The sequence below is a fragment of the Myiozetetes cayanensis genome, unplaced genomic scaffold (genome assembly GCF_022539395.1).
Source record: "Myiozetetes cayanensis isolate MyiCay16 unplaced genomic scaffold, myiCay2020 scf16, whole genome shotgun sequence".
In the NCBI taxonomy this organism is placed as follows: Eukaryota; Metazoa; Chordata; class Aves; order Passeriformes; family Tyrannidae; genus Myiozetetes; species Myiozetetes cayanensis.
In genome coordinates this window covers 12,007,863-12,033,084 of record NW_026087270.1, presented here as the reverse complement: position 1 = coordinate 12,033,084, position 25,222 = coordinate 12,007,863, and the positions used below count along the sequence as shown (strand labels likewise).

Sequence of the window (25,222 nt, the reverse complement as noted above, 5' to 3'; positions counted from 1 at the left end):
GCCCGGTATTCCCTCTGGGATGCTGCATGCTGGCACAAGCCCTGCATTCAGCGGGATTTCTCTTCCAGTCATGCTGATTGCTCCCGGTCCCAGGGATGAGCAGAATTCAGAACAGGGCCTGGAAAACCAGAGCGTGGCACAAGCAACATGCAGCCGATGGAACACTGAGGATGAGCCCATCTTCCCTTCCCTCTGGGAACAGGGATGAGAGGAGCTGTAAAACAATGCTGCAACTCCAGCGTATGCTTCCAAACATCCATTTTCCAGGCAGGAACACCTGGCAGCTCACTGTCCCCCTCCCACATCCGTGCCACCAGCCTGCCAGAGGCAGGAGCTGTGTGGAGAGCAGGGAAGAGCAAATCACAGGCACAGCAAACACACCCCCAGTAATCACCAGCCTGGGATTCTGTCAGTCTCAGACCATCCTTCTCAGCACCCTGGAGGCAAATTTATCACTTCAGGGATTTTTCAGATGCAGGAAAGAGAGGTCACTGCTTAACTCTAACCAATTTATCTCACCTTAAAACCCTTCCCCAAATTTCTGAGTGGAAGGAAAAGGCTGGCCAAGAAGTGGCTGAGATCCCACATAGCTCCTAAACACATTCACGGACTTGAAACCACATCAGGTTTCCTGATGGATGTTTCCTGTCATGGGGAAAAGAGCAAAGTGAAGGCAAACCTTGCTTTAGTCTTCAGAGGGGCATTTTTAAACCAAAAATCTGCACAATCCAGGGGGCCCATCTCAGCCGAAGGGAGAAATTTGGCAGCAGCTTTCTTAGCCCTGAAAACATCAAGACAGGAACCAGACTCTGCTCAGACCACTCTGAGGTGCTCCCACCCCAATAAACACATCCAGAGACCAGTAAGAGGCAACTCTCAAGTTAACCAGACGTTTATTAGCATTTCTGTAGGTGGAGAGGGTGTTCCAGTACACAAGCAACGAGGTCACGCACAGGTGATGGAATCGTTTCATATTCAAGCAGAGCAGGTTCCACTGAGTTGCTTTATTTCTTCCATTCGTTCTTGTCAAAATCCCACTGGGATGAGATGCCCTCCACGGGGTTAACCCTCATGTCCAACATCCTCTTGGTCTGAGCCGACAGCCACTCCTCGGAGAAGGTGTGCGGGATGGGGCCGTACACTGCGGGGTGGGATTGCATGGAATCATATTGTGATGCCAAATCAGCAAGTTGGGAACTGAGGGACAAGTGTCACTAACAAAAAGCTTTTTTCCCCTGAAGTCATCCCACCAGAGCAGGTTGCCCAGAGAAGCTGTGGGTGCCCCATCCCTGGAAGTGTCCAAGGCCAGGCTGGACAGAGTTTGGAGCTACCTGGTCCAGTGGAAGGCCCACGGCAGGGGGTGGAACTGGATGAGCTTTATGGTCCCTCCCAAGCGAAACCATTCTATGATTTTCTTATCTGTTCAAACCTACACTCCCTACATCCAGTTTCTGATGCATCCAGCTCAGACCGCATTCCCACATGGATTCTCTAGCAGTTTCCTTCATCAGTAAAGGCTTGTACCAAGATAACAGCTTCCTGCTTTCCTTTTCTTGGGAGCCTCAAGGCAGGGAGCAGCTCATTTAACTGCTGCTCTGCCTCACAGCAGCTGGAGGCTCCCTTGAGGTCGGATCCTGAGCTGGGAAAGCAGCCAAACATGGCAGGAGCCCAAATGTTCACTACCAAGGCAGCAATAAGCTTTTCCGACAGCAGGGAGGGGAAGCTCTGGGATCAGGAGTATCACCACTCATTCCCCTCCATTTCCTCTCCTCCCAAAGCTCCACTACCCTTTCACAACACAGGTTCTTGAATATTTATGCCACAAACCCACTGACTCCATAAACTTACAACTCCAGGACAGAGTTTTCAGGGACTTACAAACAGTTCCTGCTGGGAGGTCACAGCTAGGGCTCTTCCACACACCATCCTGACCCCATGGAAAAGCTTATGGGAACTCTCTAATATCCCATTAGGGATCATAAACTGATCCTGCTCTCCACTGAAGGGTTACTTACTGAAGTGCTTCTGCCAGATGAGGATGACGCCGGTGAGGCCAAGGAAGAACAACACTCCACCCAGGACAGTCTTCCACTCGTTTGTTACTTTGTTCATCTCTGCGTAGGTCTCGTTGAATTTCATACGGTACACTGCCAAAAAAAGCCACAAAATCATCTCTTGTAACTTTTCCTGTGACTTGCAGGTGACAGGGGACTCTCCAGAGGGAGGTGACCAAGGCCTGAGGCTGCTCAAAAGGGAATCAGCTGCCCTCTCCCACACCAAGACGTCCCCACCTGTTCCACCCTCACATCAATGTCAAGTCTTCATTTTATAGATTATCATAAAGCTGTGCAAAAGTTGCAGAATAGACCTGAAAGGAGGAGGAATTGAGTTCTCCTTCCTCCCTGCCAATTCCCAGTTATCCCAGAACTTCCTAGCACAAATTATTCCAACACGAATGTTTCTATCTCAAAAAGCTTCCCAGCTCTGCCACTAAGGATTTTAAAATCCAAAGCAACACAAGATTTGGAGAGTGCTTAGGAACATCTGAGCAGTTCCTCAAAGGGTTTTAAACCTTTGACACCCGTTCCTTGGCCAGGTTCCCACTTCATACCACGGCAGCAGTTAGAAAAAAATGAGGCAGTTTTATTTGCAAGTCAAAACACCCAGTCAGGGCTTTAATTAGCTGGAATTTGGTTAATGTAAAAGTCAGTAGTCATTAACATTCAAATACACATCACAGCTGAGGGGCTACCTTTCCTCAGCTGGACTAACAATGGCATTTTGTAATGAAGAGATTTTTGTCTGGCTTGTTGAAAGCAGATGGGAATCAGGAAACAAATACAATTACTGTTTGTTTTCTGGAAGAGGAAGGAATTGCTGGATGTGACCTCAGGTCCAGAACAGACATCACAGCAGGTCTATTTCACATTCTGAAACAGGACCAAGAACACGATTAGAGGGATGAAGCACCTCTCCTGCAAGGAAAGGCTCAGAGAACTGGGATTGTTCAGCATGGAAGAGAAGGCTTAGGGGTGACCTAACTGTGGCTTTCCAGTGCCTGAAGGGACTACAAGAAACATGGAGAGGGACTTTGGACAAAGGCCTGGAGGGACAAGACAAAGGGGAATGGCTTCCCACTGGAAGAGGGCAGGGTTAGATGGGAAACTGGGAGAAATTCTTCCCTGTGAGGGTGGGGAGGCCCTGGCACAGGTTGCCCAGAGCAGCTGTGGCTGCCCCATCCCTGGAAGTGTCCAAGGCCAGGCTAGACAGGGCTTGGAGCAACCTGGTCTAGCGGAAGGTGTTCCTGCCCGTGGCAGGGGGTGGAACAAGATGAGCTTTAAGGTCCCTTCCAGCCCAAACCATTCCATGATTCCACGACAGTGAACATGCAGCAGAGGAGATCGTGCCATTGCCACTGTCAGGTCACTGAAAGCCCCCCAAACCTACGTTCCACTTTCTCATCGATGGACAGGGCGGTCCACGAGGCCTTCTCCTTCTCCTTCAGCGCCTTCTGCTGCGCTGAGAGGTCCCTCACGAAGGCCACCTCAGGCAGGGGCACGTCCCGACGGTCCACATAGGCTGGGAGGGTGTAATCCTCTGCTTTCACAACGCCAGCTGGAGAGGGGGGGAGAGAAGAGACACCAATCAAACTCCTGCACAAACATCTCCTACAGCACAAAAACCCAACAGCTCAGTCAAAAAGGTGAGGCCGGTTAAGGAATCCAGGAGGGAAGAGATCTCCAGGTGAAGCATTTAAAACAGGAGCTATTTTAAGAGCACAAGAACAGAATTCCAGACTGCTTTGGGTTGGAAGGGACCCCAAAGCTCATCCAGTTCCAAACCCCTGCCATGGGCAGGAACACCTTCCACTAGACCAGATTGCTCCAAGCCCCATCCAACCTGGCCTGGAACACTTCCAGGGATGGGGCAGCCACAGCTTCTCTGGGCAACCTGTGCCAGGGCCTCACCACCCTCCCAGGGAAGGATTCCTTCCCAGTATCTCATCTAACATCAGGAGGAATTTCGTCCTGGAAAGGATGGTCAGGCATTGGCAGGGGCTGCCCAGAGGAGCTGGTGGAGCCTCCATCCCTGGAGGTGTCCAAGGAAGGACTGGACGTGGCTCTCAGTGCTCTGGGCTGGGTGACAAGGCGTGGATCGGGCACAGGTTGGAACCGATGATCCCAGAGCTCTTTTCCACCCTCAGTGATTCCTTGATTCCATGATTCCTGCTGCCTCCCCAGCAGCACCTCTGCACTGCCAGCAGTGGCACTGCCCACTCCCATCCCCTGTTCCAGCCTCCCCAGTCCTGCCTTCCCCAGGCCCCCAGGGCAGTGTTTGTGCCCCTGCTCTGCAGGACTGGGTGTGCTGCCCTCACCACCCCCAGGGCAGCGTCACCCACCGTGTCCATGAGCTCTCAGGCACAGGGAGGTGCAGATGGATCTCCTCCCAACGAGGCTGAAGGCTCTGGAAGCCAGCATCCTGCAGAAGGAACAGCACCAAGTCAGGCAGGGACAGGGCAATGGACCAAGAGGAAACAGCAACGTTTTCCAATAGTTTATATATAAAAAAACCAGCCAGCCTAGAGGCTTCCTGCCCCTTCTTCAAAGGGCAGCACAGCACTCCATGGTTTTCAAGGACATTCCCCTGCTACAAGACGAGCCTTTCCCTCCCTGTTGCTTCCCAGAGCCTCCTGCACTCAAACCCGAAGCCATTCCCTTGTTTTCAGGGATATTCCCCCACATAATTTACTTGGATGAGTCTTTCTCCCCCTGCACTCGAACCCAAGGACACTCCGCAGTCCAAACCACCCTTCTAAGACACTTTAATTCCCAAACAAGCCGTTCCTGGGCAGACGCCAGGAGCCACAAGCGAGCCGAGCCCGAGCACATCCCACACTCGCTGCGGCAATCCCTGATCAGGGAGCGATCCCGGCACATCCCCGGGCAGGGCGGGCGCAGAGATAGCGGATCCCGCACCCACGCGGTGCTCGCGTTCCCCCCGCGGCCCCAGCCCAGCCCAAACCCCCCCAAGCCCCCAGGAGGCCCCGCCGCCCGCCCTGACCTTGCCCCGCCCCAGTGCCACCTCAGCCCCGCCCGACCTGCGGCGACACCGGCGATTTGACCCCGCACCGACACGCTGAGCCCCCGCGGCGGCGGCGGCCGCAGCGCTCTCCCCTCACACCGCCCCGCCGGCAGCTCCCCGCAAACCGCGCCCGCCCTCCCGCTGGCCCGGGTGCGGATGGGGATGGCGGTGGGGGGGTACCCTGCACCCTCCCAGCCCGTTCCCAGCCCGTTCCCACCCCTCTCCCGGCCCGGCCCGGCCCGGCCCGGCCCCACGACCTGCCGACCGTCCTCTACCGCGGGCGGGACCGGAACGAGCCGCGGCCGGAAGCGCGGGGCACGCCGGGAAGCCGGGCGGAGCGGGAGCCGGGACGGAGCGGCCGCGCGCGGGGGCCGACGGGATGCGGGCGGACCGCCCGTGGAGGTTTAGCGCGGAATCCCAGGATCCATCCCATCGTCGCTGAGGGTGGGAAAGGGCTCCGGGATCGCTGAGCCCAACCTGTGCCTGATCCCCGCCTTGTCACCCAGCCCAGAGCACTGAGTGCCGCGTCCAGGCGTTCCTTGGACACCTCCAGGGATGGGGACTCCACCACCTCCCTGGGCAGCCCCTTCCAAGGCCTGACAGGCCTTTCCATGAAGAAATTCCTCCTGATGCCCAACCTGAACCTCCCCTGGCACAGCTGGAGGCCGTTTCCCCGCATCCTGTCCCTTGTTCCCTGGGAGCAGAGCCCGACTCCCACCTGGCTCCCCCCTCCTGTCAGGGAGGTGGAGAGAGAAGGTCCCCCCTGAGCCTCCTTTTCTCCAGGCTCAGCCCCCCCAGCTCCCTCAGCTGCTCCTGGTGGTCCAGACCCTTCCCCAGCTCCGTTCCCTTCCCTGGACACGCTCCAGCCCCTCAGCGTCTGTCCTGGAGGGGCTCAGAACTGGACACAGAATTCCCGGTGTGGAATTCCCCCCACCGCCCAGCACGGGGGGAGACAGTCCCTGCCCTGGCCCTGTGTCCACCCTGGGGATGGAACAGCCCGGGTGTCACCGCTCCGTGCCCACCTGGGCACACCTGGGCACCCCTGGGCACACCTGGGCACACCTGTGCTCATGCCCAGCCGCCGTAACCAGCACCCGCAGCTCCTTTTCCCCCGCATTTCCCACCGCCCTGCCCGGCCCGGGCTGTGTCCACGCTGACCCTCACGGGGACCGGAGCCGCGTCCCGCACCCCAAACCCCCCGTCCCTCCCGCGTCCCCCCGTGCGCCGGAACGGCCACAATCCGCCCCAAAATCGCTGTCGTAAGAGCCGGCGGTGCTTGGCGGCGCTTTGCCGACACTCGGCGGCGCTCGGGGGCGGGCGGGGAGCGGCGTGGCCGGGCCGGGCCGGGCCGGGCCGGGGCAGGTCCCGGGGCGGGTCCCGCTGCCGGGGCAGGGTCGCGGCAGGATGAAGCTGACCACCCAGGCGTACTGCAAGATGGTCCTGCACGGCGCCAAGTACCCGCACTGCGCCGTGAACGGGCTGCTGGTGGCCGAGCGCCCGCCGGCCCCGCGGCCGCCGCAGCCCGCGCTGTTCGTGGATTGCATCCCGCTCTTCCACGGCACGCTGGCGCTCGCCCCCATGCTGGAGGTGGCCCTGACCCTGGTGAGGTGGTGCCGCAGCGGCGGGGGAGGGTTTGGGGAGGGGTCCCTGGGATGGAGGGGTGATGGGGAGGCAGTGCCCGAATTCCGGGTGTTCGCGCTTGGAATGCCCGGAGCTCCGGCAGCGGAGGGGTGTGGAGCTGCTGGAGCGAGCCCAGAGGAGGCCACGGGGATGCTCCGAGGGCTGGAACCCCTCTGCTCTGTTTCCAGGCTGGGAGGGCTGGGGCTGTTCAGCCTGGAGGAGACTCCAGGGAGACCTCAGAGCCCCTTCCAGTGCCTAAAGGGGCCCCAAGAGAGCTGGAGAGGGACTTTGGACAAGGCCTGGAGGGACAGGATAAGGGGGAATGGCTTCCCACTGCCAGAGGGCAGGGTTAGATGGGATATTGGGAAGAAATTCTTCCCTGTGAGGGTGGTGAGGGCCTGGCACAGGTTGTCCAGAGAAGCTGTGGCTGCCCCATCCCTGGAAGTGTTCCAGGCCAGGTTGGATGGGGCTTGGAGCAACCTGGGATAGTGGAAGGTGCCCCTACCCATGGCAAGGAGTGGAAACCGATCATCATTTAGATCTTTTCCAACCCAAACCACTCCACGATTCCATGATTATGAGTAGGAGAAAATCCGTCCTATTTTAACATCTGTAAAACTTAACTAATTTTTGATTCCTCCAGATTCATTGGTTTTAATGTTCCCCTCGCTTTGTATCTCTTTTTCACCCAAAAAATATTTATTTGTAAATAAATTCAGTTATTTGTAAATAAATTCAGTTATTTGCAACTGAATTCTAGTTATTTGTAACTAAATTCCAGTTTTGTCCAGCTGAGATGATGCCATGGGAATGCTGACATCTTTCTGAAACCTGGAAATGATGAAATGAAGCCAGAGCAGCTGATTCTGAGACATGACCATTCACTTTTGCCATGAAACACACAAAATTTCTCATTTAAAATATATTTACAGCAGTGTAACAGTGTGGGAGGGGCACAGCACTGTGTGCTGCTGGTGTCATCACTTTCTGAGTATAATTTTCTTCGTGTTATTCCTCGGGAAAATGGAATAATCCTGTTTATAATTGCCTTAATGTAGGCAGATCTTGATTTTTTCACCCTTTAGAGTGGCAGTAACTTGTTTTTCCTCTGTGAATAAGTGGAAGCAGCTAGTAAAGTGTAGAATAATGAATATAAAGTTTGTGTAGGGTTTTCATTAAATTAGGATTAAATGCCTTTCTGCAGGGTTTGTGGCAGTGAATTTTTGTAAGCTTTTGGCCTTCAGTGTATTTTTCTCGTGTAGATCTTGCTGCAGGATCAGATTATTAGGAAACAAATCCTGTTTCTTGTGACATCTGAAAGGTCTTGCCACATCTACAGCAAGAAAACTGTTCTGGAACCAAAGAAATGGTATCATTTTGTTTACTTACTCTCAGTTTTTGGTACAGAAAGGTAAAGATTGGGAATCCCTGGCATTTCCCACATCAGTTAAGACTGATGTGTGGTTCACAGCCACGTTTGTTGCCTCCTGTGATCCTTGGCAGCTTCAGAATGCAGGTTTGACAAGGGCCCAGGGCCCTTTGCTCCTGTTCTGGGTTTAAACAAAGGCAAAGGTGTCAATAAACACTGTCAGAGCAGTTATGAAAATTGGATTTTATCGTGGTAAGGTTTGAAAGGAGGCACTTGGTATCTTCTGTACAACCTAAGATACCTACTTGGTATCTTCAGTAACCTGTGGTTACTGAATAAATCAGTGAGATAACTCACTGCAGCAAAACACCTCTGTTTCTAAAGGATTTCATGGCTTTGACAGGATTTTATGGGATCTGTTTCTCTTCCAGTTCAGTTATTGCTGATTCTTCGTCAAGCCTGTGGCCTGGTCATACGTGGGAGGGTTTTCCAGAACCGGCCCCACAAGTTTCACCTCCTTTTCTCTGACCTGAGTCATCCCAGAATGATAAATGGGAGCAATAATGCCCAGATTTAATCTGAAAAGAGAGGATTCACTTCCAAATGGGTTTGTCCTTGTGGTGACTCCTAAAATGTACAGGGCATCAACAAAACCGATATAAATAAACAAACATGAAGCTGTGTCAGGGGAGGTTTAGGTTGGATATCAGGGAAAGGTTCTTCCCCCAGAGGGTGGTCAGGCACTGACCAGGCTCCCAAGGGCAGTAGTCACGGCCCCAAGGCTGCCAGAGCTCAAGGAGCGTTTGGACAACGCTCTCAGGGACGTGGTGGGATTTTGGGGTGTCCTGTGCAAGGCCAGAAGTTGGATTCATCCTTGAAGGTCCCTCCCAACTCAGGATATTCTGTGATTGCAGCAGGGCTGGGGGTTTGTAGCTCCGGAGACGTGCGTTTAATTTGCACTTTGGCACTTTGGGATCCCTTTCGAAAGCAGAGTCATTAAGAAAAAGTGAATTAAGTTTCACGTGGGGTTTCTTTGTGCCTTTGAATTTCTGAGGTAATTGATGTGGTTTTGCAACCACATCTCAAAAAAAAAAAAACCACCAGAAACCAAGGAGCACTTCCCTCTCACCCCTGACCTGGAACAATGCTCAGGTGGCAGCAGGTCCTTCTCCTCCTCTTCCTTCTCCTCCTCTTCCCAGGGCTCTTTCAAATCCCCAGGCACCTGCAGCAAAGCAGAACACAGGCCCCTGTGGATTTTTCCAGGGTGACAAGCTCCATATGGAAGCGAGATCCCCTTTGTCTCCAGTCACTTGCCCTTGGCTGGTCTGGACGTGACTAAAAATATCAGGAGCTAATTGATGCTGAGGAAACCTGTAGTGACAGTGGTTAGAGAGAGTTTGGAAATTGCAGCTGGAAACAGCTTGCATTCCTAAAAGATTTTTTTTTCCCTTTTTTTTTTTAATACAGAAGCAATTTTTAATTGCTACTTAAGGAACTGAGAACTCTAAAATCATTCTCTCATTTCTTTTCCTTTTAAGACAGTTTTTGGTACAGAACAAAAATGCATTTTAAACCAAGTTTTTTAATTTTTAAATTGATGGACTTTTTTTATTATTATTATTATTAATTTTAGTGTCTGGCTTTGTGCTCTAATGCCAAGCTTTCAAGCCACTAACAATTAAAACCTGAGTCCTAAGCCCTTGAAATGGGTTTGTAATTGAAACAGCAGTTGGCCCTCAGCTCTAGCAGGGCTACACAGCCTCATTTTTTTATCACTTAAATCCATGTCATCCTTTGGATTATTCACATGGCTGGTTTGTTTGTTTGTTTATGCAGTCTAATACTATAATTATTGCTGAAAATGAGATTGATTTGACTTCCAGGATGCGACAGGTCAGCAGCAGATGTATTTTTGGACTCCATTTTAATAGAGCTGTGGAGGGTTTTTTGAGGCCGTGCTCTCCAGGGACTGCAAAGGAAAATTCGAGCTGCTCTCTCCACTTCTGTCTTTCAGGGCTCTGTATTCTGCTGACTTGATATCCTCAGTTCTGAGGAGAAACATCATATATGTAGAGAGAGAGATATTTTCAAAGCAGGACAGACTCAGCAGGAGGATTTCAGGTCCAGTTTAAAACAGGAAGAACAGCAGCGTTGAAACTCACTTGAAAAGAAACAACCAACAACAAAACTGCTTCAACTTTTGTGTTTCTGTAAATCAGAAGTCGTGTAAATTGCATGCAGAAAAATACATATGTTTAAGCTTTTCCATACAGATGTTAAATTAGGAAGAACTCTCAAAGGAAAACTATTTTATCTCAAAAGCTTTTTTGTGACAGAGCGGGTTGAAAAAGTGGGAAGTGGGACAAATTTCTGCCTCACATTTACCTTTCACCTCAAGCTTTATTTTCTAATGAAGGCCAAAAATACTTGCATTTTGACCTAGAAATGTTGCGTTGGAAGTAAAATGCACAAGCTCTTTCAGAAATGACAAGGAAATCACACTTCCATGCTGTGATCATGCTCTGAAGTCTGTGTGTCAGGTGAACACCGACAGACAATCGCCCCAACCATCAGTGGGTGAGACCCAAAATCCTCTCCCAGGCAGTGTTTAATAGTCCTGTCACTCGAATTTAGGCCAGGCTTTGACTGAGATCACTTCTTGCTCTCTTGCTCCATTTGGTTAATGTTTTCCATCATTCTCCAAATGCTCAATTGGTTTCCTCTGTTCCAGTTAAATCAGCCAAACTCCGCGTGAGCGCTCACGTAAAGAGACATAAATATGTAGATATTTAAAGATGTAGCAATGCTTAATTGCTGTTTTATTTGCAGGGCTGACATGGGATTTCCTTAATTCTGGGGAGTTTTATTCTGATTTTTTCCTGGGTTTAATTGTTCCTGTTGCTTTTCCAGATTGACTCCTGGTGCAAGGAGAACAGCTACGTGATAGCTGGATATTACCAGGCGAACGAACGCGTGAAAGATGCCAGGTGTGTTGGTGCAATATTTCCTTCTGTTTGCTCTTTTAGGTTGTACTTTGGACTCTGCCAGCAAAAATCATCCACATAAATCAGGCGTGTTGATTAACTTTGACAACTGTCATCTGGTTCCACATTGTCTCCCTGGTGCTGGGGGATGTGGCCTTTGTTCAGGTGCAGAACTCCAGGCTTTCCAGAATCCCTCCTCTTCGGTGGATACTATAAAAGGCCAGGCTTTGAATGACTGCCAGCCACTTTAATTGCAGTTGTCAGGGAAATAGCCAAAATTTGAAGCGTGTTTGCTTGTGCAGTACAGATCTTGTAAACTCTGAGTATCTCATGGAAAGTCAGAAGTGACCTAATTCTTTCTAAACTACTTAATTATCTCTGAGTTTTATTGAAGCCATTTTTTACGTGGAAAGGGGTGCTCTTGAAGTGGAAGATGATATGCAGTGATATTTCTTATTTATCACTTATTTTCCCCAGGTTTAGTATTTTGTTTCCCTCTGCCTGACTCAGATTACCCAATAAGCAATAAGGGACCTTCCTGTGAAGCCACAGTTTAGTTTCAGATCTGTGTATCACATGTTTACTCCTCTATCTATTAGACAAATCCAATATTGGGACTACTGAGAGTACACGATACTTGCATTTAAAATAAATAAGAACACCTTGTTTAAAGTATTATACCATGTTCCCTGGAAGTGTTCAAGGTCAGGTTGGACAGGGCTTGGAGCAACCTGGTCTAGTGGAAGGTGCCCCTGCCCATGGCAGGGGGTTGGAATGGGATGACCTTCAAGGTCTTTTCCAACCCAAACCATCCATGGTTCTCTGATTCCAGTTATTTGTTTGTGTATATTCAGACTCAAGTATGTTTTTTAAGTAACACTTGTGACTTCTTAGGTATCTAACAGGGATAAAGGCATTACTAGTAATTTCCTTACAAGGGAAATAAATCTGCTTGGAGACATTTTTAAGGAAAAGATACAGTTTGTTCTGTTTGAGGTTTGAACAAATATCTCAAGGTTGGTGTTTTTTTTAAACTTCAGTTTAATTTCTGAAGGTAACTGGCACCAGGTAGAGATTGTCGTTGGCACCACTGGCACCACATAGAGATTGTCATCTTTGAAACATGCTAAAGGTTTTAAAAGATCTTTTTAAAAGATTATCTGATTTTGATAGAACAGCTGGACAGTGAGTGAGTTCAAGTGCAGACTGGGGAGAAAACTCAGTTTTCTTTTTTAAATGCCTGCCAGGGCAGAGCTGGTTGCAGCGTTTGGTCTGGTGGAAGAAGGTAGGAGGCCACAAAACACTGATTCCATGACATTGAGCGCACAATTTGCCATTCCAAACCTGTTGCCTGAGCACAGCTGAGATCTGGACCATGTGCTGCAGAGAGGAGCTGGGCATTTTCTTGTCCTCCTTCTATCAGCTGTAGCATCAACTCTCTATCTTGTTCCTATCTGTAGGCACGCTATGACCTTCTCACATCTCTTTGAGCCCATTTCCTGCTGGTTTCAGCTGGGCTGTCGTGGTTCACATAACTCAGTTCCTTTTCCCTTCTGCTGCAGCCCAAACCAGGTTGCGGAGAAAGTGGCCTCCAGGATTGCCGAGGGCTTCACGGACACGGCGCTCATCATGGTAATCACCTCATTCCCCCTCACCCTCTCTTTATTGTATCCTGACCATGGTGTTGGACCAGCCATGGAAATGCTGTTTTTTGGGTCCTTTAATAAGTAATTAGTTTTCTCTTCCCCTCCAAATGCTCTGGGGAAGAGACGCAGTGACCTGTAGCCAGTGAAGTTCAAAGTCTGCAGAGAGGCTGTGGTGAGCTCTCTACCACCTCAAAGGAACTGGAGACCTGCTCTGCATGTTCAGGCAGCACATTCATGCTTCAACCCTGCTTCTGCAACATAAATTATTATCTTTAATTATTATCTTTAATTATTATCTTTAATTATTATCTTTAATTATTATCTTTAATGTCACAGTCAGGGCTTTGCCTCCTTGCTGCAGTGACAAAGGATGTTGGCAGCTTAAATTTGGCTGTGTGAAGGCAGAACAGTGGATAGGTGGAAGGTGCCCTGTTTTTACAAACTGACTGGGTTTTATTTCATCCCTTGGGGTGTTTTTGTGTCCACACTAGGTTGACAACACCAAGTTCACGATGGAGTGTGTGGAGCCTGCCATCCACGTGTACGAGCTGCACGAGAACAAGTGGAGGTGCAAGGACCCGCACATGTGAGTAAACTCCGAGTTCAGTGGCATTTGGGTAGTGAGGGGAAACAGCTTGTCTGGGTAATGGCAAAACTTTTTGGCTGAGTGACACTGTGGGTGTAGCTGACAGTGATTTTAAAGCTGTTTCTTACTGCAGTGAGAGAGAAGAGCTGGTTCCTGCAGCCAGGCCGTGACCATTCTGCTGTGCATGGCTTAATTTTCAGAGTGGAGGAGGTGGTGGAGATTTCCTCTTGTGATTCCTATTTATCCCTGACTGTTTTACATCCTAGTGATTTTTGTGAAGATTGGACTGAAGCCCAGAGAATTGCTGCCTCTCTCTTGGACAGCAAGTCCTATGAGACGCTGGTGGATTTTGACAATCACCTGGATGACATCCGGAATGACTGGACAAACCCGGAGATCAACAAAGCTGTCCTGCACCTGTGTTAGAGGGGCTCCTACTGACTAATCCAAGGGCATTCCCACTATGTACTGAAGAGAGAAAAATGCTATTTTTGAATGTAAATAGAATAATATTCAGTACCTTGTGTGGAAAGCTGACTGATTAAAGGGGAGGGGCACGTCACGTGGCGCAGTGAATCTTTTTTGTGAGATTCCTTGGAAGAGATGCCAGCTGTCAGTTCCAGCTGTCCTCGTGGACACCATCCCACTTGTAGTGAATGTTGCTATTCCTTCGAAACCGGGACTGCTTCTGCTTGGCCCCACTGTCCGTATGACAAAGTTTTGACTAAGCTTTTCTAATCTTTAGAGAGGTCACTTTTTAATGATTTATGGAAATACCTTTCAGAAAAAAATCAATCCTGTCCTCAGATGAGAGATTTTTTAAGGGCAAAGACATAAAATGTAAGGTGAACGATTTCTTCTGGCCTGGATTGGAATTGAAATTGTAATTCTGTTGGCACAGTAAAATGCAAACTGCTGAGGATGTTCCATGCTCATGTGTCACCTGTTTTGCAGTGCTTTAGCATGACACAGCTACAGAGAGTGTTTTAAAAGCAGTATTCCCAAATAATATGGTGATTCCTGCTCTCCGTGGGCTTGACAACCAGTTATTGCTTGAACATGTTAAACACAAAGTAAATGATTTATAAAAAGCACTGGAAGCACACTAATGAGTTTGAATCTACATTTTTAGTCTACAAGAGTGAAATACCATACGAATTTTTTGCATTTTGGGGGGGTTTATCTGCAGGTCTCATTTTCCAGTGGTTCACATGGTACATATTTCAGTAGGTCCAAAATGTATGGCTCTGATTTGAAGGCAAGCAAATGGAATCTAAGGAGCCTGGATACAGTGTAGTTCAGTTTCTGCCTTGTCTTTCTCATTAATATTTATTTCCAAGAAGAAGTTTACTGGACAATGAGGCTTTGTGTCAGACTAGAACAGCTCTTTGTAAGCCTTGTTGCCTCACTCCTCATGGTTGTTTGCCCAACTGTAGTTAAACATAGCCTCAATCCTCTGAATTTCCTTCTATTCCTACCCAAAAATGTGTTTACAAGAAAGATCCAAATGTCCACCAAATGGTCCACTTCTCTCCAAGCTCCTGCTTTTTCCTTAGTGTCAGAATCCCAGGATGGTGGTGAGCTGGGAGGGACCTTGAAGATCATATTCCACCCCCCTGCCATGGGCAGTGACACCTTTCACTAGACCAGGTTGCTCCAAGCCCCGTCCAACCTGGTCTTATTTTAAAACACTGAGAATGGGATTGCCAAAACCTCTTGATCTGCCTCCACTTCAGGTTCAATAAGCACAAGTTTTACTCTTGGTCCTGGGGTAAGGCTAAAATGCTGTTGGCAGCAGGGAATAGAACAGGATGCCTCCAGTCAGGTCCTGCTGTGGAGTTCCCTCCAGGTCAGATTCCACCGAGGCAAGAGTCGAGATTGGAGGTTCAGGGAGGAGAGGAATGTTTGGTTTATCTCTGTTCTGCATTAGACAGGTGTGACTACAACAGAGATTGGCCTGTAGTCAATAACCTTTCCTAAGAGTGAGTCAGGCTTGCAGGAGAGGAAAATGTTTTCACTTGTTGAATGAAAACATCTATTTAGCTCACAAACAATGAGATCAGCACGTTCCAGTGGCTGTTTCACTCCACAAGTGTAGGAAAAGATATCCTGGGAGCAGGCTCTGCAAACCGCCCAGGATGCAGGAAGAGGGCTGTTGCTGTACTTTGTGCAAACACCTCTTGAAATCCAAGAGGCAGATGTTATCTTAGCAAGATTCCTTGTGCGGGGTTGTCAGTAGGAGCTGGTGTGTCTGCAGAGCCACTGGAAATGTATTATTTCATGTTCTTTGTAACAGGATATCGTAATGGAGCTTTGATCATACATATGCTAATTCAGGCTAATCTTCCCATCCTCCCCTCTCATCCCCCTAAGACAAGGCAAACTGTCTCCTCATTCCCTGTGACTAACCACTGGGACACACTGCTGGAAGGGGAGCAGCTTTTATTGCTTTGCCTTCCCCTTTTGTTATCTTTTGTTTGCTCTCAAATGAGGATCTCTGAGTGTTGTGCCACCAGCAGAAGCCCAGGCTGGCTTTGAGCAGAGGACAAGAGCTGCTGCGGTGCAGGTCTGATCTCACCTGGCCTATTTGCATTGAAGGCTGGACAAAAGGCAGCAATTCCAGGCAGCCACTGTGGCTCTTGTGAAAGAATGAGGAAGCTGCAGGTCTCAGGGAAGGCAGTGTTCCCCTTTCCTGCTGATGCACTACGAGCAAATGCTGGTTTCCTGGCTGGCTGATCAGTTGGACTCATCGCAGGAATTTGAGGTAACTCCTTTTTAAAACTTCAGGTGGAAGAAATCTTGGGGAAGGCATCTCTGTTGCTGGAGCCCTCGTGATAGCTGGGAAGACAGTACTGGGAATGGGTGTCCTACTCTTTTTTGGTTTGTTAGTAGTTAATGACATGTAGGATTAATTTTTTCCCCCTTTATTCACCAAAATTTGGAAACTTGGCATTTACCTGCCCAGATGTTTAACTCCCAGCTCTTTACCTCATCCATACGACCTGAAGGACTTGGAAATCAGAGAATCACAGAACAGTTCGGGTTGGAAGGGACCTTAAATCTCATCTCATTCCACCCCGTGCCATGGGCAGGGACACCTTCTGCTATCCTAGGTTGCTCCAAGCCCTGTCCAACCTGACCTTGAACACCTCCAGGGATGGGGCAGCCACAGCTGCTCTGGGCAACCTGTGCCAGGGTCCTCACCACCCTCACAGGGAAGAATTCCTTCCCAATATCCCATCTAAACCTGCCCTCTGTCAGTGGGAAGCCATTCCCCCTTGTCCTGTCCCTCCAGGCCCTTGTCCAAAGTCCCTCTTCAGCTCTCCTGGAGCCCCTTTAGGCACTGGAAGGGGCTCTGAGGTCTCCCTGGAGCCTTCTCTTCTCCAGGCTGAACAGCCCCAGCTCTCCCAGCCTGTGGGATTCTTTTTTCCCCACTCTCAACCCCAGTATTTCAAAACAGTGACAAACTGCCCCCTCAAGCAGACAGGTGACAGGAGCCACAGGGTGCCGGATCAGTTGGTTTTGGGGTGTTCACAAGTGAGGTACTTCTGCCATTTGCCCTCTGAGTTCATCACTCTGTGTGTATTATGAGAATTTTGGGAGGTTTTTTTCTCCATCCAGCAAGGAAAGCAGCTTGCCACTGGCATTTTCCCCCTTCCCATCTGCCAGCAGAGCTGCTCATGGGATATTCCCGCCACATATCAGCGTGAAAGCAAGCAAAGACCTCCCACATAACCTGCCTCAGCTCATTAGAGCTGACCTGGGTGCCGGCAGAAGCGTGGAGGAGCCACAACCCCTTCATCTGGCACAGCTGGTGCCGGGAGCAGACAGATGTGCAGGGCCCACCCCCAAGAATTCCTTATGCAAGCGGCAGAGCTGCGAGGAGAGGTGACAGTGACGGATGCAGGAAGCAATCCCGGGTCTCTCTGCTCCCTGGCTCGAGGCCTAATCGCTGCACTCTGCAACCGGGAAAGTGTCTGGAGATGCCGAGTGGAGGGCACTGCTCGGAGACCGAGGGATGCTAATGGAGGAGGCTCTTAGTGGGGTGGGCTTGCGGTTGAGTGCAGCTTGGAAAATGGCCTCGAGGGGAAATGTGCTCAATTTGCGAGCTGTGCTTCTCGTTTGGGCTTAATTCAGCTCCTGGAGCGGAGCTGGGAACGAGCTGGTCCATATTGCGCTGGTCCAGGCCGGGCAGGCAGCCTCCCTCACATCCTGCTCGGGCTCTGCTTCTTCCAGCTGGAGTTAAACACCTCAACACCTCACCCTTCTGCACCACAAACCCCTCTTTGCTCTCCCCACTGCCCCAAACCAGCCCTCCTGCCGCCAGCAGCGATTTCTCTGTGCCCAAGTATCCGCTGAGGACTTTATCGATTTATCTTTTTTTTTTCCCACTGTCGCTTTTAGACCACATTTTTCACCCAGCCTTCTCATCCGAAAGCACACCCCAGCTGCATCCCGTCCTCTGGTTTCCAGCCGTCGCCCTGCGAAAGGCGGCGGAGGCGGATTCCGAGAGGATGGAGGCGGGGGGCTGGCGGGGGTCCCGTGGGGACGGCGTGGCCAGCTTGGCACTCGGCGGTCTGCCGGAGCTGTGATGAAGCAAGCAGGGAATTCTGCTCTTAAAATTACCTGGTAGGTGGGCTGGGGGCAGTGGGTGACTCCGTGAGTGGTTCCAGGCAGCGCCGCTCCGGCTGCAGCGTGGCAGCACTTTGGCTGGATGCGGGCAGGAGCCGTGCCAGGCATGTCCCGCTCTGCACAGCGCCAGCCCACCAAGGCCCAGGGAAACGGCACAGCCCTTCCTAGAAATGCGCCCTGGAGCTTAAAAGATGGACCTAATTGAAAAAATTGTATTGAGGTTGTAGCAGGGGATAAAAGGGAAAGCTGGGCCGAGATTAACCTGGAGCTCGGTGAGCCGGGAAGCGTGGCAGCCGTGGCCAGGTCCCTAAGCCAATTCCCGGCCGTGGCCTCCCTGTTCAATCCATGCTGACGGGGAGGTGGTTTGTCCTGGATGCAGGAGAGCCCGGCACGCTCTGGTTTTGTGCATCAGGTAAGTGCTGATTTTCCCCTTTGCTTCCAACCCCCCCATCACAGCAGCTCCTGCCTCGCTCGTGCCACATCCCGGCGGATTTTCTTCAGGGGTGTTTTCTGCCTGCTTGGTTCCTGCTCAATCTGCTGGTCCTGCCAAGAGCCTGTGCTTAGGGAATGCTGGAGCTGCTCCAGTTTCCCCAGAGTCTGCATCCTCAGCTGCTTCCTCGTGACATCCTCCTCCCTTCCCATGCCTGGCATCCCCTCTGGGCACCACTCACCAGCCCTGGATCACTGTGGGGCTCCAGGAGGGAGATTCTTTTCCCCTCCCAGCACTTGCTGCCTTGTCGCCACTTCCAGCTCCAGCAAGTGCCATGCAGTGGCCCTGCAGCCCCTTTCTGGGGCACTCCCTGAGCCAAGCTGGGACCTGCCCTTTCCCCTGCTTGGGCCAGAAGGGATGGGGGCAGAAGCGGGGCCAGGTGGCCTCGTAGCTCCGTTAGCACAGAGCCAGGGTGACGTGTCACCTGCGTTAGCAAACCCTGGGACTCCGTGACCCAGAAAGCTCCTTCCTCCCCCTCCCTCCCTGCTAAAACAAGCCCAGCTGGTGTTTGCAGGAGCAGCTCCTTGAAGGGAGCAGGCAGAGCTGCTCTGGGTTCTCCAGCCAAAGCTTTTCTTGTGGCCGGTGTTTGCAAAACACATCCTCTTCCCCACAGTTCCCCCGGTGCCTGGGAAACCATCAGCTCACCCTGCCCTTCACCTGAAGGGAAGTTCGGAGGCTGCCCTCCATCCTCCCCCCCCATCAGTGCCTCAGCCCTCTGCATCCTCCCCTGCATCAGGGCAGGATGGAGTTGGTGGGCTGGGGAGCACTGAGCCCAGGGAGCGGAGCAGCCCAGCTGCCAAAGGGCCACAGCCAGGACTGGAAACCAGTGACTGACCTCATCAGAGGGCAGCTCAGCTGGTTGCCTGGGCTGGAGATTCAAGTGTTCCCCCAGAGAGTGAAGGTGGCTGCAATACCCACCCACCAAGGAGCTGTATGAGCCCATGGTCTTCCTCCCCCTGGCTGGCTGGCTCTTGGTTTGGCCAGTTGCCCTGACGTGATGCTCAGCAAGTCACAGCTCAGCCCTGGCCCTGTGACAGCAATCAGGAACTGGGAGAGATGTGGATTGGAGGCAAGGCTTGGGGGGTGTCTCACAGTGACCCAAGAAAGGAGGTGTTGAGCCCACTGGGCTGCTCCTGTGCTTGGAACTCAGGTCTCCCTAACACTGGTCATTCAGCAGTGATGGGGGCTCCACACCAGAGAGGTTCCAGTCCATTTCCAGCCACCTCGAGGTGTCCAACCCCCACCTTCTGTTTCCCAGCCCTGGGGGGGGACAGTAAGGGGTGTCTGAGCTGTGTTTGTGCCTATCAGGTGACGCCACAGCAGCTGGAGCAGTGCTGCACCCGCAGAGCAAACCACAGGTATTTTAGCAGCCTGGTGTTTATGTTTCCCTCCCCTGCTGCAGCAAACCATCACTTTCTGTCAGCTTTTGAGCAACAACTGCTGCTCCAGGCCAGGCTAATTCCAGCCCTCGTGGGTTTGGGGCTGTTTGTTCTCACCCAGCAGTAGCAAACAGGTAGTTTTGGAGAGAGGCATCAAAATAGCTAAATGCAGAGGAGGGATTTCTGCTGCTCAGACTGGATTTGTGCTGCCAGTGAGGGGTCCCCGGGTCAGGTTTACCAGGCTCTGGCTCAGAACTTGGACTTTGCAGCTGAACAGGCAAAAAAAACCCCACATGAGCCAGTTAATTTATCTGTTTTCTTGTGCAAAACCAGAGCTCTGGGTTGCAAGCCCCCCTGCCCTGACCTCTGTGCCCAGGACAGTGCCTGAAGCTGGGGCTGCAGCCTTTCCCCCATTCCATCCTCCCCTCTCCTGAGTTTGGAGCTTTGCAATAACTCAGTTACTTGACAAATCAGAGGAGTCAGGTCGGGGAGGAAATCAGCCCTTTCCATAGCTGTGATTTTCATCAGACATGGCAGGACCAAACCAGCAGAAAATGGAGAAGAACCTTTCCCCTCCCTGCTCCTCTTAATGCCCATCCCAGCCAGGCTTGGTCTCGTGGTGGGGCTCTGATCTCGCCGGAGACCTCCCAGGCTCCTGGGATGGGTTCGCTCCGGTCCCTGGGTGAAGTTCAAAGCTTTCCCTCCCTTGCCTGCCCCGAAGCCGCGGGGTGTTTAATGTGCGGCCGGCGTTCCCTGCACGCCGGCGCCCTGCATTTGAACCGCTGCTTTTCAGCTCTGTCTGAAAAGGAGCCGGCGCGGGGCCTCTCCTCTTAATTGCGGAGGAGGTGAACATGGAAAAGCCTCAGGCTGTTGCTAATGCAGGCGAAGGCGGCTGCTCCAGAGGCAGAGCCTTCCTTCTTCCAGGCATCCTCCCAGCGGGGTGGTACCCGACCCGGAGCTCTCATCCTGGGCATGGTGAGAAACCCACTGCCTGGTGCTGTTCCCCCTTCCAGGCTAGTTTTTGGGCTGACAGGTCAGATGGGAAGGGGAAAAGATCCTTTATGGAAGCTGGAGAAGGAGAAGATGCTCCCAGAGGCTGATGTCTCTAGACATCAGGACCTCAGGGATGGCGATGGGTCCTGCCAGAGCTGGGTGTGGACCCTCATACCAAACTGGCACTTGCCTTTCCAGGTACTCGGTGGCCCCTCTGGCTGCTTGTTGGAGTGCTCAGTGCCCCGGGGCTTTGGCCGCAGGCGAGAGCACTCCTTCCTCTCTCTGTCGGCTCCGGACTGGATTGTGCAGCGGGGTGAGAGTAAAGCAGCATTTCCTCATCACCCAAGGGCTTTGCTGGGCTTGGATGTGGCTGGAGTGGGGGATGGATGGGAGGAGCCGGGGCTCCGCTAACCTGATTAACCAGGTTAGAAACCAACCTAGCAAAACCCCAAAGCCGGTTCTCGCTGCAACCTCCCCCCGCGCTCCCCGGGCACGGCTGGTCCTGAGGGGAATCCCCTCCCAGCCTCCTGAATCCGAGACCAGCCAGGGGAGGTGGGATGCGACGGTGGGCATCGTGCCTCTGGCTCCCGGGACCGGGTAAGTTCCATCCCCTAGGAGCACCACAGTGCCTTCGGTCCCATTCCCCCTTCCCAGTCCTCCCTGGCCCCACAGGCAGGCTGAGCATCCCCCTCCTCCTGGGCACTTCATCCCCCATTCCAGTGACGCCTGTGATGAGTGTCTGGGGGTTTTTGGAGCGTGAACTCGTTGGAATGCAAATATTCCTTGGCCTGGTGCTGGCACACGGGAGTGAAGTCGAAGCCCCAGCAGCAACCACCAGAAATCCTGCTGGAATCTCTGCAGGGGAATTTTCTCTACCCAAACCACAAGTGGTGCTGGAGCTTGGCCACAGGGATAGGAGCCAGCAGCGGTGGGGAGGGGGCTGCTGTGTCCTGTGAAGGTTTGGCCACTGGAATCTAATCTCACAGGATTAGATCCTAGAGGATATCCCACGCCGTGCTGGGAGTCTGGGTGTGCCCAGCATGACTCTCCTCCAGCCCCAAGTGGTGTGAGCCGCCAGTAGGTGCCCAAAACCACAGGGCTCTCCTCAAAACAGGTTTCTTGCTATTTGGGAAGCCTCCAGGACAGCTGCAAAGTGGGAGGCACGGAGAGCACTCCATTCCCTGCACCCTGTCTCAGCTCAGGGTGCACTTGGGGAGCTGATGAAAATGCAGAATTAAAACCAGCAATAGCAAGTTTCCACTTCCCCTTGTTGCCTGCTGCCGACCCACCTCAGGGCTGCTTAGAAAGGCAAACTAAAGCCTCACTGGAGGTCAGGCAGGGGGAACAGAGGGTTTGTTTGGCTCTCTGCAGGGCCCAAAGTTTTGAAGAGCCAAAATGAGTCACTGACCCTCATCTCAATAAGCTTTTCCCAGCAGCTGTGGGCAGGAGGGAAGTAGATTTCCCAGTAAAGGCATTTTTTCCTAGAATGACTTTCAGCATCTTAAAAGAAGTGATGTCTCACAATGGGAATCATCCACCCGAAAGCTCTCGGGGCATCAGGGATGCCCAAGAGGAGCGGGATGATGTGCATTCCCTCAGTGCATCCCAGCAGCTGCTCTGGCTCAGCCCAAGGGAGGCAGCCCCGGGAGGATTCCTCTATTTCCTGTGCACAGGCTTGGGGTTTTCTCTGCAAGAACCAAAGAAATAACAACCTGATTCCACCTGCTCATGACCTTCTCGCCTCCAAATATTTGCAGCAGCGACCCCAGCAGCAGAGAAGCTGGGATGGGACCCCTCCACCTGGCAACAGGCTCCTTCTCCACCCTCCCAAAAAGTTCTTACTAAACTCATCGGATGAGATTGAGTCACTGAAGTGCTGTGACATCACCGGTGGTTTCTGAGACCGAGCAGCCGCACTTCCTGTTGTGCCCGGGCTCCTATAGATACAGGCACGCACGGATAGATGTGAGCTTTTAGCCAGCAATCAAGTTCCCTCTCCTTCCTCCTTCCCAGCATCGCTTCCCTCAACCCTCTGCTCTCTTTTCCAGCTCCAGCAGAGAGGACCAGCGGCGGAGCTGGAGAGCTGGATCCCACTGAGAGGATGAAAACATGGGGCACAAGTTATCCTGCCTGAAAGGTAAGTTTTGGGTGGGATGTTGGGGTGTCTCCTGCTCTGTGAAGGCATCTGGGGGATGGTCGTACATGGAGGGGCTTTAGGTGTGGGTGGGATTGGCGAGGTTTGGGATACTGGTGGTATTTATGAAGTCCCTTGGGTGACCTGTTGCACTTGTACCACCCTAGAGATGATTTTCCCAGCCCCATCAAAATATAAAAGTCCAGTCCTGCGTTTGTTCTGCATCCTCTGCTCTGGAGGATCCATGGCTTAAGAGCATCCCTCAGTAAATAGGTGAATTTTCCTTTGAGGTGGGAAAGGGCCTTCAAAAGCATGGATGGGCTGCTCAGGGATGCATGGATGGGATGCCTGGGGTCAGGCCACAGGCCTGGGGTCCCAGCTCCTGACCTCCAGGCTGACCCTGAGTGTCCTTCGCTGCTCCACTCTCCCCAGGGATACTCCAGCCCAGGAGTTTTCCCCCCCAGCTTTAATTTTCTTAATGGATTTAGGCTGGGAATGGCATCACAGATGTCTGCACAGGGTGAAAGCGGGAGCTTTTAATGCTCCTGGCCTGGCAGGGCAAAGGCTGGATGTCGCATCTCCCATTAGCTCTGCATCCCAGTGGCCTGTATTAATCATCCTTGGGGTTCTTAGGGATGGGAGTTAATGAGTTTTCCTCTCTGAGATGCAGGGCTGCCTCTTCCCTGGCGTCTCGCAAGCCTAAATTTGGTGAGACGCTGCTTGTGATGGGCACAGAGTTGGATGCATCACCCAAAAATGAGCACTGCCCCCTCCTTGCATCAAGGATGCTGGAGGAGAGGTGTGTGTTCTAGGGAATTTGGGGGTCCCACAAACCCCCCAGCCCAACATGGGGTGACTGAAGAGGGGAAGCAGGCAGCCAGGGAATCCCCACCCTGACCTCAATCCAGGACAGAGCCGCAAAATATCCCCCTGTGCCTCCAGACCCCTCAGACGAGCTTGGAGTCTACAATAAAAGAAAAGACCCTCCCGCTTTTCAGCTCCCTTATGTAAGGCAGGGCTTTATCCTTAATTAAAAAGAGATTAAAAATATCAGTGTCTGTCCCCTCCGGGCATTTTCCTGCTTGGGAAGAGCTGAAACCTCCCTGGATGCTGCCTGTGCCGCGCGGGGCTTTTCTGCTGATTAAAAAAGCAGATTAAAGCGATCTGTTCCCTGGAGGGGGGTGGGCAGGCGGCCGGGGGGGGATCCACCTCTGTGAAACACCCTAAAATCCAAGTGGGAAGGAGGTGCGAGGTGGGGGTGCCTGTGGATTCTCAAGTGTCTCGTATGGGGATTACACAGAGGAGGGTGGGGAAGTGTGGGGTGTTGCAGCATCTCCTCCTTCCCCTGCTTTATCCCCCCAAATTCCACAGGCTTGAAGACATGTGTGAGCAGCGGGAACGGCAGCGACCGGCCCCCGACAGCGTCCTCGGGGGAGAAGAACCTGCACGTGCCCTCCATCATCGTCACGCCGCCCACACCCACGGGGACCATCCTGTCCCGAGAGGGGCGGAGGGCGGGGGGGCCGTACCCGTGCAGCCAGTGCTGAGTGGGGACAGGGGGAACACCATCCCGGCGGGATGTGTCCCTGCTCCGCTGGGATGGAGCCGCGGCCTCCAAGATGCCACTCATCCGGATCCGGCACCCCAGGAGCTCTGCAGGGACACACGTGGCACCCACACGGGTGGGTTTGGACAACAGTGACTAGTTTTTCTCGCTTTTCCTGACAGCACCGTGGAGGGGGTGGCACTGCGTGGATCCCCCCGGTGAATAAAACCCCTGGGGTTCTGCCCCCCCCAGTTTGGCACCGGTTTGGCTGTGGGTGGTCTGTCCCCCAAAAGCACCCTGTCACCACCGCCCTGGAGCTGCCTTCGTGCCGACTGGTGGCCAAAAGTGAGGTCCCCCCCTCCCCACACAGACTGAAGAATTAAACAGCACCAGGAAAATGAACTCGGCGTCACCCGCATCCCGCCGGATCGGCCGCATCCTGGGAGGGAGCCGGGGGCGATGCTTCCCAGGGAGCGGCAGCACCCGGAGCCGGCGGGAGAGGCGGGAGTGTGAAAGCAGATGGAAATTTAATTTTTTAATGACAGCAGCAGATGGCAAAAGACACGCGAGGGGAGGCGCAGCGTGGGGGGGACGCTCGCGGAGCGCCCGGCAGAGCTGAGCACGTGCCGGCGGCACCGCGGGGGCTGCGCCGGGAACAGGGGGCTGTGGGACCCTCCTCCTGCTGCCCATGTGGGGGTGGTCTGGGGGTCCCCAGGGCTTGGCTCCCAGCCCAGCCCAGGGGCACCCTTGGGGCAATGCTC

General features: G+C 52.5%; 2 protein-coding genes and 1 long non-coding RNA gene across 9 annotated transcripts; 2 read left to right on the top strand and 1 right to left on the bottom strand.

Annotated features, from left to right (window-relative positions):
* Positions 1 to 876: 876 nt before the first annotated feature.
* LOC126638083 (cytochrome c oxidase subunit 4 isoform 1, mitochondrial) lies at positions 877 to 5,434 on the bottom strand. Of its 3 annotated transcripts, none has more exons than XM_050311739.1 (5): positions 5,340 to 5,434; positions 4,400 to 4,479; positions 3,448 to 3,615; positions 2,016 to 2,147; positions 877 to 1,141 (listed from the first exon to the last, which is right to left on the bottom strand). In XM_050311739.1, exons 2-5 carry the CDS (start codon positions 4,476 to 4,478, stop codon positions 1,005 to 1,007), a joined length of 516 nt encoding a protein of 171 aa, XP_050167696.1. In that variant the 5' UTR covers position 4,479; positions 5,340 to 5,434; the 3' UTR covers positions 877 to 1,004. The 3 variants fall into 3 exon arrangements, with proteins under 3 accessions (XP_050167696.1, XP_050167697.1, XP_050167698.1); XM_050311740.1 differs by lacking the exon at positions 5,340 to 5,434 and adding an exon at positions 5,300 to 5,318; XM_050311741.1 differs by lacking the exon at positions 5,340 to 5,434 and adding an exon at positions 5,099 to 5,117.
* Positions 5,435 to 6,438: 1,004 nt separating this feature from the next.
* EMC8 (ER membrane protein complex subunit 8) lies at positions 6,439 to 14,392 on the top strand. Its single transcript, XM_050311735.1, has 5 exons — positions 6,439 to 6,684; positions 10,982 to 11,058; positions 12,618 to 12,687; positions 13,193 to 13,287; positions 13,554 to 14,392. Exons 1-5 carry the CDS (start codon positions 6,487 to 6,489, stop codon positions 13,711 to 13,713), a joined length of 600 nt encoding a protein of 199 aa, XP_050167692.1. The 5' UTR covers positions 6,439 to 6,486; the 3' UTR covers positions 13,714 to 14,392.
* A 3,417-nt stretch (positions 14,393 to 17,809) lies between these two features.
* Positions 17,810 to 24,403, top strand: LOC126638085 (uncharacterized). 5 transcript variants are annotated; one of them, XR_007628494.1, is made up of 3 exons: positions 17,810 to 17,916; positions 22,830 to 22,918; positions 24,287 to 24,403. It is a non-coding gene; the product is annotated as an uncharacterized LOC126638085 (long non-coding RNA). The 5 variants fall into 5 exon arrangements; XR_007628495.1 differs by lacking the exon at positions 17,810 to 17,916 and adding an exon at positions 18,088 to 18,331; XR_007628496.1 differs by lacking the exon at positions 17,810 to 17,916 and adding an exon at positions 20,641 to 20,763.
* Positions 24,404 to 25,222: the final 819 nt, after the last annotated feature.